The sequence below is a fragment of the Lontra canadensis genome, unplaced genomic scaffold (assembly GCF_010015895.1).
Source record: "Lontra canadensis isolate GAN:19392208 unplaced genomic scaffold, GSC_riverotter_1.0 scaffold72, whole genome shotgun sequence".
NCBI lineage: Eukaryota > Metazoa > Chordata > Mammalia > Carnivora > Mustelidae > Lontra > Lontra canadensis.
Window position 1 is genome coordinate 10,777,686 of NW_022631066.1, and position 17,638 is coordinate 10,795,323.

The 17,638-nt window shown below is 53.3% G+C and overlaps 1 protein-coding gene across 10 annotated transcripts in view; it reads left to right on the forward strand.

Moving 5' to 3' along the window:
• Window positions 1-17,638, forward strand: part of FRMD4A (FERM domain containing 4A) — a 609,192-nt gene that overhangs the window by 574,395 nt on the left and 17,159 nt on the right. For all 10 annotated transcript variants that reach the window (XM_032880949.1, XM_032880947.1, XM_032880950.1 and 7 more), the window contains 7 exons: window positions 1,047-1,180; window positions 4,991-5,113; window positions 8,079-8,307; window positions 10,662-10,718; window positions 13,233-13,470; window positions 14,271-14,438; window positions 16,094-16,956. In XM_032880949.1, the coding sequence (XP_032736840.1) occupies window positions 1,047-1,180; window positions 4,991-5,113; window positions 8,079-8,307; window positions 10,662-10,718; window positions 13,233-13,470; window positions 14,271-14,438; window positions 16,094-16,956 (1,812 nt within the window). The remainder of the gene's footprint in view (window positions 1-1,046; window positions 1,181-4,990; window positions 5,114-8,078; window positions 8,308-10,661; window positions 10,719-13,232; window positions 13,471-14,270; window positions 14,439-16,093; window positions 16,957-17,638) is intronic.

Below are 17,638 nucleotides of genomic sequence, written 5' to 3' on the forward strand. Positions count from 1 at the left end.
TTCACTATAGAGATCTTACACATCTTTCTCTAGATTTATCCCTAGGTATTTGGTGTTGTTTGATGCTGTTGTAAATGGCATCATCATCTGAGCCCCTTGAATACACACCCAGGAACATCTGTCCACATTCATGGGCATGAGAAGCAATGTAATCAGTTTCTCCTTCCCAGGGCATCAGTGGGCCTTGTCAGAACCCATCAAGGTAAACATGTTTAACAGCTTCATTGCTGGAAACCCGCTTCAGGAGCCAAACACTGCAGCCCTGAAAGTGTTCTTTTGATCCAACCTAAATTCCTCCATTTGGCATTCTTGCATATTTCCTTTTGTGTTTTGTTCAGTTTGCCTTCCCCCAAGATTTCATATCTAGCAGTCTGCTGCTTGAATCATGATGCAGATATTTCCACCCTGAGTGGTAAAATATGTATAACTTTCATCAGGAGGGAATTTGCTCATGACACAGTATTAAGTTAAAAATACATATAATGAAAATCAAATTTTATTTTTAAAATATGTGCACTATGATAAAAAAAGATCAAAAGAATACACAGAAGTGGTTATCTCTGGAGGACTTATTTATAGACTATTTCTATACAGGTCTCCATTTTCAAAATTTTAATGACAAGCATGCATCATCTTTGAACTAAGCCAAAAATAAGCATTCTTAAATGGAAAAAAAAAAGAAAATTAAAACTATGTATTAAAATTACTGGCCTGAATTTTAACTTTCCCCTTCACTGCATAAAGCCTATTAAGATATGCTAGTGAAAATCAAACAGGTATGCCACGTATCTTCAGATTATCAAGAAAGAGAAACTTCTTTTCCAGGCATGTCAGTTTTCCTGCCAGTCCTCTGAGGAACTATAAATTCCACTAAGTGCCAAGAATTTGCTCCTTGGCCCTGGGACTCCACAGCACCCGCTTTGTGTCCCCCTCCCCTGACTCCTGGGTAGGTCCCACCTCCACGGCATGGGCTCCAGGGACATGCTCCACAGTCCAGATGTGGGTCCCCTGTCCGCTGCTCTAGTAACCCCACTGTTTATTAACAGGTTCTCAGGAATCTGATAGCTCTCAGTCGGCCAAGAAGGACATGCTGGCCGCCTTGAAATCCAGGCAGGAAGCGCTGGAGGAAACACTCCGCCAGCGGCTGGAGGAACTGAAGAAACTCTGTCTTCGAGAAGCTGTAAGCAGTTCACATTCGGCGTGTGTGTGTGTGTGTGTGTTCCTCTGTCTTCACGTATTTATGAAAAGCAAAGGCGGGGATTGCACAGCGAGCATCAGCGGAGGGCAGAACTACTTCTGCAGCACAAATGTGGGAATCCCAACCCCTACAACACGCCCTGTTATGAACAGGAAGAGTGGACCTTAGTGAAATGCGACAAGAGCGGGTAGAGCTGCTCTGCTCGAACCCTCATTGGGACCCCACTGGAGACCAAATGACAAGTAATAATGGAGGTCCCTCCTATGTGCAACATAGTTTATAAAACGTCACTTCCTGTGGTATTACCTCCTTGGACATATTGGCTTGCCACCAGCTTTCTAAAATTCGTGCCCGAGTTTATTGTCATGGTGCTTTTGTTTCTCTTGAGGATAATTCACACTGGTCTTGGGAAATCCTATGGAAAAGCCTCAGTGGGGATCAACAAGGAAACGAAGATTTTGCTTGGTATACAATCCCCTTTCAAACTCATGATCTGGTGCTTCCCTTTTTTTAAAATGAGGTCTCAGCCTAGTGATGTTTTTAATTATGCAAAGCAAGCCTTCCTCAAGTCCGTGTACACACTGGTCTTGTGTTGCCAGGGGGTTTAGACGCTGTGGCCTGCCACTGTTTGTTTGCTGGAATATCTGCTTCCACCTTCTCCTGTTCATTCCATGACTGTTAGCATGTTTGAAAAGTTGATTTGGTCATGTAACACACATGCCGGGGGGGGGGTGTGCACACAAGCATGAGCACGGGGTCGCACACAGATGCTGTGGGTGGGAGCCCTTGGGAGAGCGGCTGTGCTCTGCGTGACGTCACACAGAGCTCTGGTGGTCAGCAGCTCGGAATAGGAAGCAAAAGAGGTTCCTGAGCTCAGTTGAAGAGAGTAATTTCCTCTGCCCCCAAATCCTTGCCCCAGGAAGCATGAAACAAGGGGCTATAGAATGGGATCGTATTACATTTCAGGTTGACTTAATTAGGCTCTGGGCTGATTTCAGCAGCCCCGCACCAGCACAAATCCCCCACCGAGCTCTGGAAAGCAGCCTGCCTGGCCAGGGATATGTGCTGAGACTCTCTCAATATTAGTAACCTTTTCATAGAGAACCTCCTGAAAGCAGTGAAAAAAGGAGAGCTTGGGTCTCTGCGTTTAATAATTTGCAAAAGATTTGTTTTGTTTTTAATAAAGGAAACATCCCTAAACCCAGCAGGGAATCCGCATCAGAAAACTGGAGAAACTGTGTCAAGGCAGGGTTAGCATGCGTTACAAAGGCCTCCCTGTCTCTCTCAAAATAAAAGCAAAATAAGGAAAACAAAGCTCCCACTTCTTAGAGCGTTGACACCAGAAAACAGAACTTGAGTGGAAGGAGTCTCCTCTCTGGGGACGGGGCCCTGGGGGCCGATTGCTTGGTGTCGGCTCAGCTGACTCCCCCAGAGGGAAGTGGGGGGGGGGGGCAGGAGACCTTTCTCAGTAAGGGTCTCGCTCTTTCTCTGGGTCAGAATGGAGAAGCGCTGTTTGTCCGCTGGGGAGTGGGGCGCCCAGATGCAGGAGAGTGAGATGAGCCTGTGGCTTGGGTGTAAGCGATGCCAGAACAGAAGGGAGCAGGCTGAGCCCCTCGCAAGCGCCAAAGCAAGCTCCTCCCCCCCGTGGCTCTGGTTATCCGTGAAGGCAGATTAAATATGGAGAACCCAGTACCTTCTAGTGGGTGCTGGAAAATCAGTAGCCTTGCATTCTTAAAGTAGTCTGTTTCAAAACTGCAGACACATTAGTTATTAAGTCAATGGTCGTGTTAATATTCCCCTCCTTTTTGTAAGTTTTAAAGTAGAAAGGAAAAGCTCTAACCATATAAAATCCACAGTGTGTTATGTTATTTATAGACAGGCTTCCAGGGGGGTAGATTAAAATGTTGCAGAATAAACACATAACTACTCTGGGGACATTTGAACCACATTTTTTTACAAAAACAGGGAAGAAAATTGCAGAGCATTTCATACTCAACAGTTGGCCATTATGTTCAGAAATGCTTACACTGGGGAGTAAAAAGCCCAAGAGTTCATTTCCTGGTGGCCTGAACCCAGGCTAAAGGCCCAGGAGAGTGAGCGGTGGCTGTGTTTGTGCATGCCAGTTGCTTGCTCACTCTCTCTCTCACACACACACACACACACACACACACACTGCATACATATACACACACTGCCCAGTGTAGACACACATACGTATGTATGTGCACACTCCCTATTACACTTACACACAGCTCAGTGCACACACACACCCTACTAATACACCCATCCCAGCGCACAGATATACAACCTAGTCTCACTCCCAGCGCACACATGCACGCACACACATGCATACGCATACACAGCCTAGTGCACACACACATAGTGCATGCACCCATCCCAGTGTGCACACAAGCACTCCATGTGCACACACAGTGGTGGGGAAAGGCGAGATCCCTCCTCCTATCAGAAGGCGGGTGGACACCTCGAGCCCTGTGTTTGGGTCTTGCTCACACATTACACACTCGTACTGGGCTGCCTGGCACAAAGGCTCTCTGTGCAGATGGACCGGGAGCTCCTCTGTGTCTGAGCAGCCCCGTAGGCATTGACCAGGGACTGGAAACCCCGGGCTGGGCCTTGCCAGTGGAGGCGCACGGGGGCTCTCCCACATGCCTCTGGCCCCTGGAAGTGACCCCGTGCACTGGAGGCCTCACCTCTACCACGTGGGTTACAAACTGATCTTTATTCCCAGACATAACCTCTAATATGGAGCCTCGTTCTAATCCGGAATCACTGCACAGACCTCGGCGTCTGCCAGGGTCACAGTCACTGTGGTGGTCCATCAGCGAAGTTCACTGTCATTGTCGTCACACAGATTTCTAAGAGCTGGAAATGCACAACAGGTCTTTTTTAACGACTTTGTCACCGAAATGGATTATATTTTCAGTTTCTAGTGAAACTCTTATTTGTATACATGTAATGTTTTTTAAGCTCAGCCTGCGCCTTGAGCACCTAGCCTGAGTTGAGTAATTATTATTTATGTTCAGTTTCTAGTTTATGTAATATGCACCTTTCTTGGCTTCGCTGTTTAGATACCGCTCCTCCTAAGAACACTCAGTTCAAGGACATTCTGAACTTAGATATTTGTGAGGGACTATTTGATGCAGTGGAAGGACACAGAACCTGGACGGACCAGAGCTGTCGTGTGGGCTCTGGCCCCTCCTGGCTGTGTGGTCCCCCCTGCCCACATAGCAGGCATGGGGGACACTTGGTAAATTAACAAATGGATGAGATTCAGGTTTTATGATGAATGCCGATGGCGCTTTTATTTACCCAAAAGACATTTACTTTGGGAAGAACTTTTTGAAGCACATCTGTTTTATAAAGAGAGGGCTGCTCTCATAATTTTTTAGAGAAAAGAGGGGCGCCTGGGTGGCTCAGTCAGGTAAACATCTGCCTTCGGCTTGGGTCCTGACCTCAGGGTCCTGGGATAGAGCCCCACATCAGGCTCCCTGCTCAGCAAAGAGTGCTTCTCCCTCTCCTTCTGCCCCTCTCCCTACTCAGGCATGCGTGCATGTAATCTTTCTCCCTCTCTCTCACATAAATAAATAAAATCTTAAGAGAGAGAAATGAAATTGCATTTCAGGAGCCCTTAGATGAATTGCTAAAGGTGACGATTTCAAGCCTACGCACTGAATCTAGGCTTTGAAGCCTGTGCGTGTGCATGCGTGCCTCCTAGGAACCGAGCACGTGCCGTCTTCTGATTCCTGTTCTCGTGCTGTTGCTCGTATGCAGGAGCTGACAGGCAAGCTGCCCGTTGAATATCCCTTGGACCCAGGGGAGGAACCACCCATCGTTCGAAGAAGAATTGGGACAGCCTTCAAGCTGGATGAACAGAAAATCCTGCCCAAAGGAGAGGTGTGTTTTTCTTGATGTTGCTGGATTCTCTCACTTTAGCCATATTTCCCCCAAATATTGGGGCATCCATGTTTTCTGTAACAGGGTCTTCCTTCTACCCAATACCAAAGGCCATTTCCCCTTCCTCCCCAGAATCTTCCATTCTCCCTTTTAAGTTAGCTGCTCAGTCATCGTGGGGCTCCCCTTGGTCCAATTCGTTTGCTTGCATGAGTAGGCATCTCACTTTCTGGGGAAGTTGTTTGTCCAACATGATAGGCCTGTTGTAAGCGGCGAAGTGAAGCTTGGGAGAACATCCCAGACTCTCAGGTGTACCTGTCTTTTTAATGGCCTTCCAGCTCTTTGTTACTCAGAGCCCAGCCTCCTGTGGGAGGAAACAACCAAGGGAGAAAGAAAGGTCTTGCCTGTAGGCACAGGGCTGCTGTTGACTGGGGAAGGACCGTAGGGCCTTGCTGCTAGCACTGCTGCCAGCGGATGAGCTAGACGCTGGGATGTCCTGATGTCATTCGTCCGCATTTGGAGGAGCCACTGAAGCGTTGCTCATTTATCACCTCCGACACTAAAAGTTGCTGGGGGCTGGGGCTGGAGAGTCCAGATTCCAGGAGGTACGGGGACTTGGGTCTCGCTCTGGTTAACAAGCTCTCCAGCCTCAGACCGAGAGAGTCGAGGCCATGCAAACCTTTAGGCCTCAAGGTCACGTCCAGGAACTGTCTTCGTGGATTTATTCTGAGTGAAGCTATGAATTAAAATGCTATTGAACAGAGGACTTACAAGAATAGGAATCAAAGCCAAGGGGGAAGGGAAGGGAATACCGTGGCCACGTTGAAACAGATATTCTTACAAAAGGGACTGAGAGGAGCTGGCATTCTTGAGTCACAGCCACAGCGGGTGAGTGTGAGGGCAGATTCAGGGGGGACGCAGGTGCCCTGCAGCCACCAGCAGGGAACCAGTCTGAGATCTGGTCACAGGGCCTCAGGGCACAGGTGGACTCACCAGAGGCTTCGGGCACATCTGACGCTCAGCGGTTTTCCTCTTCTGGAAGAGGAGCTTCATAATCCTTATGTCTTGGAGTGGTTGCTAGGATTATAGGCGCTGGTGTGTGGGAAACACTTAGCTTGCTACTTGACACCTGCTTTATGCTCGGTAACCATGAGCTGCTGCAGGCAGGGAGGAGACAGCGGAAGCAGGGGCTGCGGGTGGGCAGAGCAGGGGGGGAGCGTGGGTGGGATTTAGAAGACCATCAGGTCAAGTACTTCTAAAATCCAGCTGTCACCGGGATTGCCTGGGCAACTTCCATTCTTATGCTGGACAGACAGCTGGACTAAACTTTGAAGAGCGGACCCCACCTTAGCAAGGGCCCACAGCCCCGAATGCCTTCCCACCAGCAGCTCCTTCCCACATGCCAGTAAGCGAGGCCTTTCCTTCCCCGAGAAGTCCGTGTGCGCCTGTCATCCTTACCTGTCCCTGTGTGTATTGGTCCGGAGTTAGTGACAGGAAGTACCCCTGAGCCTGCAGGAGCCCGTGCAGAGCTCCTCTAGGAAGGAAGGGCTCCCCACCCTCAGCTCTGTTGCTGCCTCTGTTTCTCCTGGGAACGCACTTGACTTCCCCGTCCACACTGCAGGCAGCCATCTGGACACCCGGGGCCGGTGGCCGTGTGCGTGTCCGCCCCAGGAGTGCGAACGCATCTTGGGCTCCCATGCCGGGTTGGGCCCCAGGGCCAGAGCTCTCCTCACCGCCCAGGGACAGCTGCTTCTAGCAGTGAAGCCTCACAAACCAGCCTTTGTCCTTGGTGACTTGTTTCAAGACTCCAGGCAGGAATCCATCCCCACGTTCCTCTCTCTCCAAGAGCCAGTGCAGCCAGCGCTGGAAGGAGTTTATCATCTCCGAAGCAGTTCTGTGTCATCCCCGTGCTTCCCCTCCCTCCCAAGTCCCCACTCCCTCAGGCTCAAGGTGCTCAAACAGAAGGGAATCCCGCTAAGTGTGTTGTGCTCCATGCCAGCTCCGGGGCTGGCACGGGCTGCTGGGAGGCAAGGCTTTGTTATGCGGCGTTAACCAGGAAGGTCTGTCCGTCCCCATGAACACGGGGATGGGTCCCTCGAAGTGGGTTGATGGGTTCCTGTCAGAGGTTTGCAGAGAGGCCGGCCACCTGCAGGCCGTCCCCGTCCATCCGCCCCGTCCTGGCAGCCACAGCCTCATTTCTCCTGGGGCCGAAACCGTTTGAGGATATATTCACTCATTTGCTTCTTCTGGCCAAAGTCAGGGGTGGCAGCCGCAGGGAGATGACGGAGGGGAGATCAGAGAATGCCCTGGGGCGTTCAGTCCCAGGAGTGGGGGCCGGGCTCCTCTGCCCTCCCGTCGCGCCTCGCAGCCCAGCACTGCTGCCATCGGGCCGGTGTGGGGACCGCTGGAGCTTGGAGAATGGGCTTCCAAAAGAGATCTGCGGGGTGGGGTACATCCCACCATGAGGGGCTCAAAATATGAGAGACAGAGGGCCCATGTGAGCCCCCTGCTGGCAAACCCATGGAAGCCTGCTCTGGAAGCAGTGGTGCCTCCCTGTCCAAGGTGGCAGGGAGACGCCACCCAGGCAGGCTCTGATTTCCCCGAGGGTCTGGTCTTCGTGACCCTTGCTGTGGAGACCAGGGAGATGAAGCCGAGTGAGCCCCTGCCTCCGCCTGCTGCGGGAAAGCTCTGCTTCTCGCTGGTGCTGCCCACGTAGCGACCAGCACTTGTCTCCTGAACGTAACAGGGGCCAAGGGTCCCGAAAGTGGGAGTGCCCAGGGCCTGGCTGCCGGAGATTTTAGGGAAGGGCCACTGCAGGGTCAGCAAGGTTGGGGCTGGGTCCTCTTAGGGAGACTAAGAGTAGGGTGCGCTGGCCTTGGGGCAGGGCCGGGAGGACAGTGCCTCCCTCAGCTGCTCCCTGAGCCCTTCGTGTCCGCAAAGTGTCAGCAGCCTCCTCTCCCTCCCACAGGAAGCCGAGCTGGAACGCCTGGAGCGAGAGTTTGCCATTCAATCCCAGATTACGGAGGCTGCCCGCCGCCTCGCCAGTGACCCCAATGTCAGCAAAAAACTGAAGAAACAAAGGAAAACCTCTTATCTGAATGCACTGAAGAAGCTGCAGGAGATTGAAAATGCCATCAACGAGAACCGCGTCAAGTCCGGGAAGAAGCCCACGCAGAGGGCTTCCCTGATCATCGCAGGTCCGTGCCAAGCCCGCTCCCCACTGGGGCGTCGGGACCCAGCCCCGGGAGCGGGGCCAGAGCTGGCTCCCTGTGGGTCTGAGCAAGCCATTTAACCACCCTGGGCCTTAGCTTTTTTTTTTTTTTTTTTTTTTTAAATCCGTAAAGCGAAGCTCGCCAAGGCCTGATACCAAATGAGAGCAACAGAGGGAGACAGCGAGGTCCACAGGGTCCACAGAGGAGGGGGATTACACGGTCAGAGTGTCCTGATCACTCCTGAGTGCCCCGTGGAAGACCCCGCAGCCCTCGGCCGCACACTCTCCCCCGCCCTCGCCAGGAGCCGGGCTGAGCTCACCGAGCCGGTTCGGCCTCGCTGGAGTTGCCCAGGCTCTGACCTCCTCAGGGACCCGAACTCCCTGCCCACATCTGGATGGCTGGGGCACGCGGCTAGCCGGCATCCCCACTGAGCCTCTGTCCTCAGACAGAGCCGCTCCAACGGCCCCTGTCCTAGAGCCAAAGCCCCCCGGGGAGGCTGCGGCTGCTCCTCTCTGACTTTCTAGCCCCCTGAGCTCAGGTCAGCAGGGGTTAGGAATCTGGGTGATTCTATCTGGTAAACACTGGCAGGAAATAGCCCTGAATCCACCAACACCGCCAAGTCCCCCAGCGGTTACAGCCCTCTTTTCCGTGTTCAGCGGACTCCGTACAGTACATGTCAAGTGTTCTTTCATAGTTGACACGTTGAAAACACTTTGGCTCTAGGAAGACCAAAAGTAGAACAGAGGTTCCAGGGGCTGGGGGAGGAGGCGCGGGGAGTTAGAATTTGATGGGTATGAGTTTTGTTTGGAAAAATGAAAAAGTTCAGGAGACGATGGCGGTGCTGGTTTCACAAGAATGCAGATATGCTTAATGCCCCTGAACTGTGCGGCTCACAGCGGTTAAAATGGTAAATTTTATGTTATGTGTGTTTTATCACAATTACATATATTACATATATATGTAATAATAATATCTAATTCATGAAATATAATTGGGCAACCTTAAAACGTGGGCTTACTAGGGAAGCCACGCTGTACTGGAAACTCCCAAGACACCAAAGTCAAGGTTCTGTGTCCCCTAGTTGCTCACAGTCCACCAAGTAACACCAATAAAGTGACTTCCTAGTTGAGGAAAACCAGAGAGAGGCCATAAAAAAATCCTTTCCCTCTAGGAAATTTGGAGTAACTGTCTTGCCTCATCCTGCCCCGTTGTCCGTGGCCAAGACTTTGTCCCTTTGTCACCCACTTCTGAACACAGCAGCAGCCAGCCAGCCCTGGTGATGCCTCTTTGGGGCCTCACTGTGGCCCTCAAAGGCCCTCGGGGAGTCGCAGCTCTGTGGGAGCACCCAGCATGGTCACCAGAGCTGAGTTTGGGGTGGGGGAGCCTTTCCCTGGCCAGCCACAGAAGAACCAACTTCCCCAGCCTGCCCGGCGAAGTCCGTTCTGTGAGCCCTGCCACCAGACTCTGTGTTCAGATCTGTGTCTGTCCCCCCAGCACAGGGTCCCACCCAGGTGTGCAGCCTTTTTTTTTCCTTAACTGTTCAAGAATATATCTTCTTTATTTTGCTGCATCCTTTAAATACGGTTTCTGCTGCGCTCGAATTAGAGGAATAATTGTAGTTCTCTGTAGTTCCTTAGCCTGGTGTTTTATTTTAAGAGCTAAAACACTAAACTTGGAACTTTCAGACCTGAGACTTCTGGCTCCTTTTTCCAAGAGAGCAGAGCGACTGCAGATAAACCGCTCCTCCCTAGGTGGCCCTCAGTTTCCCCAGATGTTAGAGAAGAAGGATTATTTGGCTCCCTCTTGGGCGTGTCTTCATGGTTAACTAGTATCCATAAAAATAAGCCTTGGAGAGAGAGAAGCTGTATTTAGCAGCTTGTTTTCACTACTAATGACTTTAGAGGTTTATGGAGAAGACATTTATGGCCATAAGAGCAAAGCCAAGTTCCTCACCCTGCTTTGGCGTGTGTAAAATAAAGAGCAGTTTTCTTTCTTTGGTCCAGTTGGAACATGCCCTGAGATTGGGCCGGGACAGTGACGCAGCTTAACCAGGCCAGGCGGCCTTTATCCTGGATATTAAGCTACTCAGCACTGCCAGTCCCAGGGAAGCAAGAGCGCAGACAGACAGAGACACTGGGGCACAGTGTAGTGTCAGGAGTGGGGAATGACCCACCCCAGGGACTGTCCAAAGAAATGCCAGCCAGCACTTTTATAGTGTTTCAGGCGATCCTTCTGATCAGAAAGAGGACACGATGGTCCTAAACTCATGAATTTTACAGATAGGGCTCTGTCTGGGGGAATGTGTGAAACTCATAGACTTTTGCCTTTTGTCTTCTCAGATGGAAATATTGCCAGTGAAGACAGTTCCCTCTCAGACGCCCTTGTGCTAGAGGACGGTAGGTTGTCCCTTTCCTGCTTCAGAACTCGGGCCCAGATTAAACAGGCATTAAGCTGTGTGTCTCTGGGCGCAGCTGGGTGGAAAGGCAAGAGCCAGGCCCGGGTGGCAGCCGGGTGCTCCGTGAGTCCCTCATCCCCGGCGCTCACGCGTGCGGTTGGGAGCAGGTGGGTGCAACGTCCACTCATGTCCATTGGAACTGGAGTATCTTCTGTGGCCCAGAGGTAGTGGATAAGGTGACAGACTGTGTTCTGGGTTGTGGTTGCCAACACCACATTTGTAACTAAACACCGCGTGCAGCTGCCTTTTGATTTTTCATCACTTCTGGAGGAACGACATGGACTTTGGCTGGATCACAAGTCAAAGATGGAAACCTACTAGAAAAGCCCAGGGTTGGCAGGAAGAAAACCAGCCCACCACATCGTCCTGAGAAATAGTGAAGTTGGAAGGGAAGATGTCCCTTTAGATTGCTGGTCAGGCCTTGAAACTGTCTTGCTCTTTTCCATTGACTTCTGAAAGCCCAGCGGTTCTCAGGATATTTTCTTGGGAAATTCTTAGAAAAACAGAACTGATCCCCCAGCCCGCTAGCCCACCTCCACCACACGTGGGGGAAGAAAGAATTCCAGGCACAGGACCATCTTTGAGAGTGTTCCTGTGGGTTTAAACCAACACTTGGCCAGGACTTAAATGATATGGAAATATATTAAGTGGCACTTAATTTGTTTTGCCCTTTAGGGAAACCTCCTGTAGGCAGTGCTAAGAAGCTGTTCACACAGAAAATATAAAACGATCTGCCCAGTGCAGAGTCGTGGTGGTCACTGCGAGGCTGGTAATAGTGCTACTGATGGGGGAGAGGCTGGCAGGTTATTTTCCTGGTGGTTTTGGCCTTGCTGTTAGTGATCAGGTCATAGTATTTTTATTGTCAGCGTTGTTACACGGGCGGGGACGAGGCCAGGTTGCAGGGGAGCAGGGAGAAGCGTTTTGCATGTGGGAGATCCAGCCCTGGTTCTGGCCTCTGGGCTGCAGTCTCTTCAAAAGGAGGGAGCACGGACCATTTAGTGAGATTCCGTGGTAAGAGAAGAGTTGGGGGACCTGCCTGTTGTTGTCAGCTAATGTGGATGCCCATGGGCGATTAGTCTCCAGACCCCCAGGCCTCCTGAGGGGCATTACTGCCTCACCTGGACCCCCACTCCCACTGCAGACTTGCCCCTTCTAGGGGCTCTTGCCTTTACTGATTTGAGGAGAGGGTACATAATAGAGTCCCAGATCAGGGATGGAAAATTAGACTATGATTAAGAACACTGGTGGGAGATGGATGGAGCCAAGTGAAAGGTGGTTGGAGTTTCTGAGGTTTGCTTCTGTGAATTTTTTCCTTCACACTCACCCCTCTGCCATCACAATGAGCCCTGAATTCTTCCTTCCTCCCTCTGCTCACTGCTGCTCCCTCACACCCCCACCATTCTCCATGCTGGATATCTCCCTCTCCCTCAACCCCTGCCTCATCCCTCTCCCAGCCTTGCCTGCTTTGAACCCTGCTAGCTGACCAGCTCTCAAACTTGATTTTCTTTCTGACACATCCATGCTTGCGAAGTTGCAAATTCCCATTCCTCAGTCGGAATCAAGGTCCCCTGTCAGCTGGGGCACCCGGGTCATCTCGGGGGGCACAGCAGGTCAGCTGCCTTTGCCCCTGACAGGAGCTCCCCACTCTCTCCCTCCTCCTCCTCACCAGCCACCGTCCCAGCTGGATGTGGCCCTGGGCTCTTCCCTTCTCCTCTCTGCCCATCCACTGCTGACTTCCCCTCAGCACATCGGGTGTGATAGATCGTGACTCGCCTGAGGGCAGGGAATAGTCTTCCGTTTGATTAGTATCTGTAGCCTGTATCCTTCCAGAAGAACCTAAGGCAGGTCTGAGAGGAAAATCTCCAGGCACACATTAAAGGACCATAGCGATCTGAGGAAAGCAGAGAGGGGGAAACCCAGAGCCACCAACAACGGATCATGACGTTCAACATACATACCTTTTCTTCTAACAAGTATTTACTGAGTCGTCAGAATACACATAATACACATCAAGTATTTATTGATGGGTGCCATCACTCTAGGCACTGAGGTTGTAGAAGTGAACAAAAGAGAACACTCACAGAGTTAAAACTTCTCCAGAGCAAAATAGACGCTTAGGGTCTGCCGAGAAACAACTTGACGATATAATCAGGACCCCATTCTGCTGTTCACTATGAAGCCATCATTCGCGGTGGGTCTTAATGGAATTTGGGCCTCACTCGGTCTGTAGGTAACAGGAAGTCAAACTCCTCTCCCCGCCCAGTGCTGCTTGAAGTGTCGGTTTGGCTTGTTTTGTTTGGACTGGTCTTGGCAAGTGGGGAAGCCGTGGGGTGCTCTCACCGAGCGCACCCCGTCTGCGGGGCAGGGCAGGGGAGGATGTGGGCGGGGGTGGCGGGTCTGTCAGTGTCGGCGGGAGGGACCCTTGCTCAGTTCGTCTCTCTCCATCTCTGCGCAGAAGACTCTCAGGTCACCAGCACACTGTCCCCCTTACAGTCTCCTCACAAGGGACTCCCTCCTCGGCCACCGTCACACAACAGGCCCCCCCCTCCCCAGTCCCTGGAGGGACTCCGGCAGATGCACTATCACCGCAACGACTATGACAAGTCCCCCATAAAACCCAAAATGTGGAGCGAGTCCTCTTTGGATGAGCCTTACGAGAAGGTCAAGAAACGCTCCTCCCACGGCCATTCCAGGTGAGCCGGGTCGGGAGGCCACAGAAAAAAAAAAAAAAAAAAGCAAAGGCTGTCCTAAACAGCATCCACAAGGCACAGAATCCCCTCGGGCGATGGCCTCCCTCCCGGGATGCCCTGTGCTGTGCTCACAGCGCCCTCTGCTGCTGACCCTGTTGAGGTGCAGCTCCGTCCCCACAAAGAAAGAGGGGGCTTCTGGGCTCACCGCTGGCGTGTTGGCACAGGGCTAGAAGGTTGTGTGATGACCCGGGAGGTAACGAGGAAGTCTGGGGTGGTACTACTCTGCATGGCAAGTGAGATGCCACTCGTAGGAATCCCAAAGTGGCTCAGAATCCAGCACCATCGTCCAACAGGATTCTGAAACCGGACAGCTGTGGTCTTAGCTGTATGTTATCAGCTCATTACTCAGCTGAGATTGCAGAGAGGGGTTATTGGAAGGCATTTTTGGTCCGTTTCTCTGTTTTTCTCATTTCCTTTAATTACACCCTTTAAAGCTCCCAGTGGCTGTCCAGACAGGTAAATATTTGTTGGCTGGAAAACAGAAACTTGGTTGAGGGCAGGGACAACACAGAACAAGGCTGATGAGGGTGTTTGTCTCACACCACCATGGGGATCAGGGATGGGGACCCCCACCCACTTCTGGGGTGATGGCTGAGTACCACAATCAGAATCCAAGCGAGAGGTGGGGCGGTCCTGGGCCAGCTTTCCCGACACCAGAGCTGATGTCCGCAGCTAGGTGGCCCCCTGGGAAGAGGGCCAGTTGTGTCTTGGCAGTGACCAGCCTGGTGTCCTCTGGTTTGCAGCAGCCACAAGCGCTTTCCCAGCACAGGAAGCTGTGCCGAAGCCGGTGGGGGCAGCAGCTCCCTGCAGAGCAGCCCCATCCGCAGCCTCCCCCACTGGAACTCGCAGTCCAGCATGCCGTCCACGCCGGACCTCCGGGTCCGGAGTCCCCACTATGTTCATTCCACGAGGTGAGTGTATCAGGCTTCAGGGCCACTTCCCTCCCTAGAGCAGGTCTCCCTGGCCCCAAACTGGCCCAAAGAATGGTGAACTAGGGGAGGCCTGAACCAGGGAGGGAGGTTCCTGTAAAGCGAGGCAGGATGAAGATCTGAGCGGGCGGCCAGCCCATGTTAGCTACGAGACCTGTTCTTATCCCAGTTACGTTCAGTGGCACCAGGAGTCGCCTGGAGAACCCGAGGCTTCTAGAGCCAGAGGGCATGGAGCTTCCCTTTTTTTTTTTTTTTTTAAGATTTGTTTAAAATTTGTTTAAGCAATATCTACCCCAGATGTGGGGTAGAACCAAAGCCATCATTCCATTTTATCAAAGCCTGATTGCCCAGGACTGTGGCGCAAAGGATGGATTTATACAGGATAAGATTGAGCTGTCCGGGCAAGATTGTCTCCTTCATCCTTTCATGCAACAAATATTTACCAGGTACCTTTATGTACCAGGTACCCCCGTAGTGGTTAAAGCAGTGACAAAACAGACCACACTCCAGCTCTCACTGGAGTGACATTTTAGCACTGGGGAGTCACAAGAAAGAAAAATATATGTCAAGTGGTGATAAGCACAAAGAAGAAAAGGGAACAGGGCAGGAGTCTGCGTAATGGAAAGAGAGTCTCTGTTAAGTGAAAGCATCAGGGACAGGCAAGTTCTCTTTAATAAGGTGACATTTGAGCAGAGACCTGAATGGATGGGGTAGCAAGTTCTGAGGCCATCTCGGGGAACGGCAAGGTCAAAGCCCCAGAGGCAGGCCTGCTCTTGGCACATTCCCAGGAGGCCAGTTTGCCCAGAGCAGGTGATGGAGAGGATGGGACCAGAGAGGAAACTGAGGACCGAGTCTTGGAGGGCCCCTTGCCGGGGACTTCAGGTTCTACCCTGAGTGACAGAACAGGAACTCACCTCTCCCTGGCCAGTGGGGCCACCCTGAGTCTCACACGAGTCCTAGCATTGGCCACCCCTGCAACAGAGGTGGGTGCTTGGAGTGTGGGCGCAAAAGAAGAGCGGGCACTGTAGGCAAGGTAGTGGCAGGGTAAGTGTTGGCACCAGGCATTCCGAAGTGCTCATGTGCCCGCAGCCTTCCGTCGTAGTTTCAGGGGAACAGAAATCCATTTCCGTTGGTTTCATACTGGGATTTGGTTGAAGCCTGTGAAGAGCCTGCTGTGGGACTCTTGTTTGATCTACAAAAAGTGGGCATTTCAGATGATTGAACATAATACTAGAATAGGGATTCTCTTGGTTCTCTTTGTATCTATAGAAGCCCTTTCCACAGTTAAAAAAAAAAAAAAAGAAAACAAACAGGCCAGGCTACTGGCGTATTTTTTCAGAGGACACCCTTCCGTGGGTGCTGGCTCCTGTTCCAGGCCCCCTGGGGACTCAGGCATCGCAGGCGAGGCGGGGCTGGCCTCCAGGGATCTGCTGTCTCCTCCGGCCCCTGCGTTCACCTGTCGATGGCAGGGAGAGCCCTGACTCCCAGAGCGGCCCTGCTTCTCCCGTCTGCCAGATGGCAGCTCTGGGCTGGGCGTTCTGCCCTTTCCCAGGTCCGAGGATGACAGAGCCCGCTCCCCGCTCTCCGTCCCCCTCCCTCGGGCCCCACCCACCCACCCAGGCGCCGTCTCCCCGCAGGTCGGTGGACCTCAGCCCCACGCGGCTGCACAGCCTCGCCCTGCACTTTAGGCACCGGAGCTCCAGCTTGGAGTCCCAGGGCAAGCTCCTGGGCTCGGAGAACGACACGGGGAGCCCCGACTTCTACACCCCACGGACTCGTAGCAGCAACGGCTCCGACCCCATGGACGACTGCTCCTCCTGCACCAGCCACTCGAGCTCGGAGCACTACTACCCGGCGCAGATGAACGCCAACTACTCCACGCTGGCCGAGGACTCGCCGTCCAAGGCGCGCGCGCGGCAGCGGCAGCGACAGCGGGCGGCGGGCGCGCTGGGCGCGGCGAACTCGGGCAGCATGCCCAACCTGGCGGCGCGCGGCGGCGGCGCGCACGGCGTCTACCTGCACAGCCAGAGCCAGCCGAGCTCGCAGTACCGCATCAAGGAGTACCCGCTGTACATCGAGGGCAGCGCCACGCCCGTGGTGGTGCGCAGCCTGGAGAGCGACCAGGAGGGCCACTACAGCGTCAAGGCGCAGTTCAAGACCTCCAACTCGTACACGGCGGGCGGCCTGTTCAGGGAGAGCTGGCGCGGCGGCGACGAGGGCGATGCGGGCCGCCTGACGCCGTCGCGCTCGCAGATCCTGCGGACTCCGTCGCTGGGCCGCGAGGGCGCCCACGACAAGGGCGCGGGCCGCGCCGCCGTGTCGGACGAGCTGCGCCAGTGGTACCAGCGCTCCACGGCCTCGCACAAGGAGCACAGCCGCCTGTCGCACACCAGCTCCACGTCCTCGGACAGCGGCTCCCAGTACAGCACCTCCTCCCAGAGCACCTTCGTGGCGCACAGCAGGGTCACCAGGATGCCCCAGATGTGCAAGGCCACGTCAGGTGAGGTGGGGGCGGGGGCACGACCTGGCACATGCGTCCTCGCGCTGGGTGGGGGTGGGTGGAGTCAGCGGCTTGTTTCCGGGGCCTCCTGGTTTGCTCAGAGTATCGTGAGTTCTAGAAACCTTGGCGTCAGACAGATGAGACTGGAGGCCTTCCCGGGGAGCCCCCTTCCTTCACGCCTGCGATGCCAGCCCCGGTTTTGCAGGGGCGATAGATCTCGGGGAACATAGGGGCAGTGCTGGGCTAACTGGCCCCCACTTCGGCTTCCGAGGTGGGGGTGCAAACCGCCCCTCCAGCCACTTCCTGTAGGGACAGCCAGAGAAGCTCTGTGCAGACAGGTCTCAGGCTTTATCCAGGGCAAGGTGCACCTTCACCCTGGTTGAAGAGACACTAGTTAGAGACCCGAGGGGCCCCTTCCAGAGGACGCTGGTGCTGGGCTTCGGCGCCAGGGCCCTGGGATTCAGGGGGTGTCCCCTGGGTGGGGCTGAGGACAGCTCGAGTGCCAGAGCTCTGGAGATCCCCTCTCCGTGATGTTAGGAACGTGACTGGAGGATTTTTGTAGTATCAAGATGATACTACATCTTGAAAACTTTCCTAACCTAATTAAGGGTTACTTTCTATCCTTGTACTAAGTACTGGGCAGGGCCAGAGTGAACACCATCACTGCTGGCTTCAGAAGCTA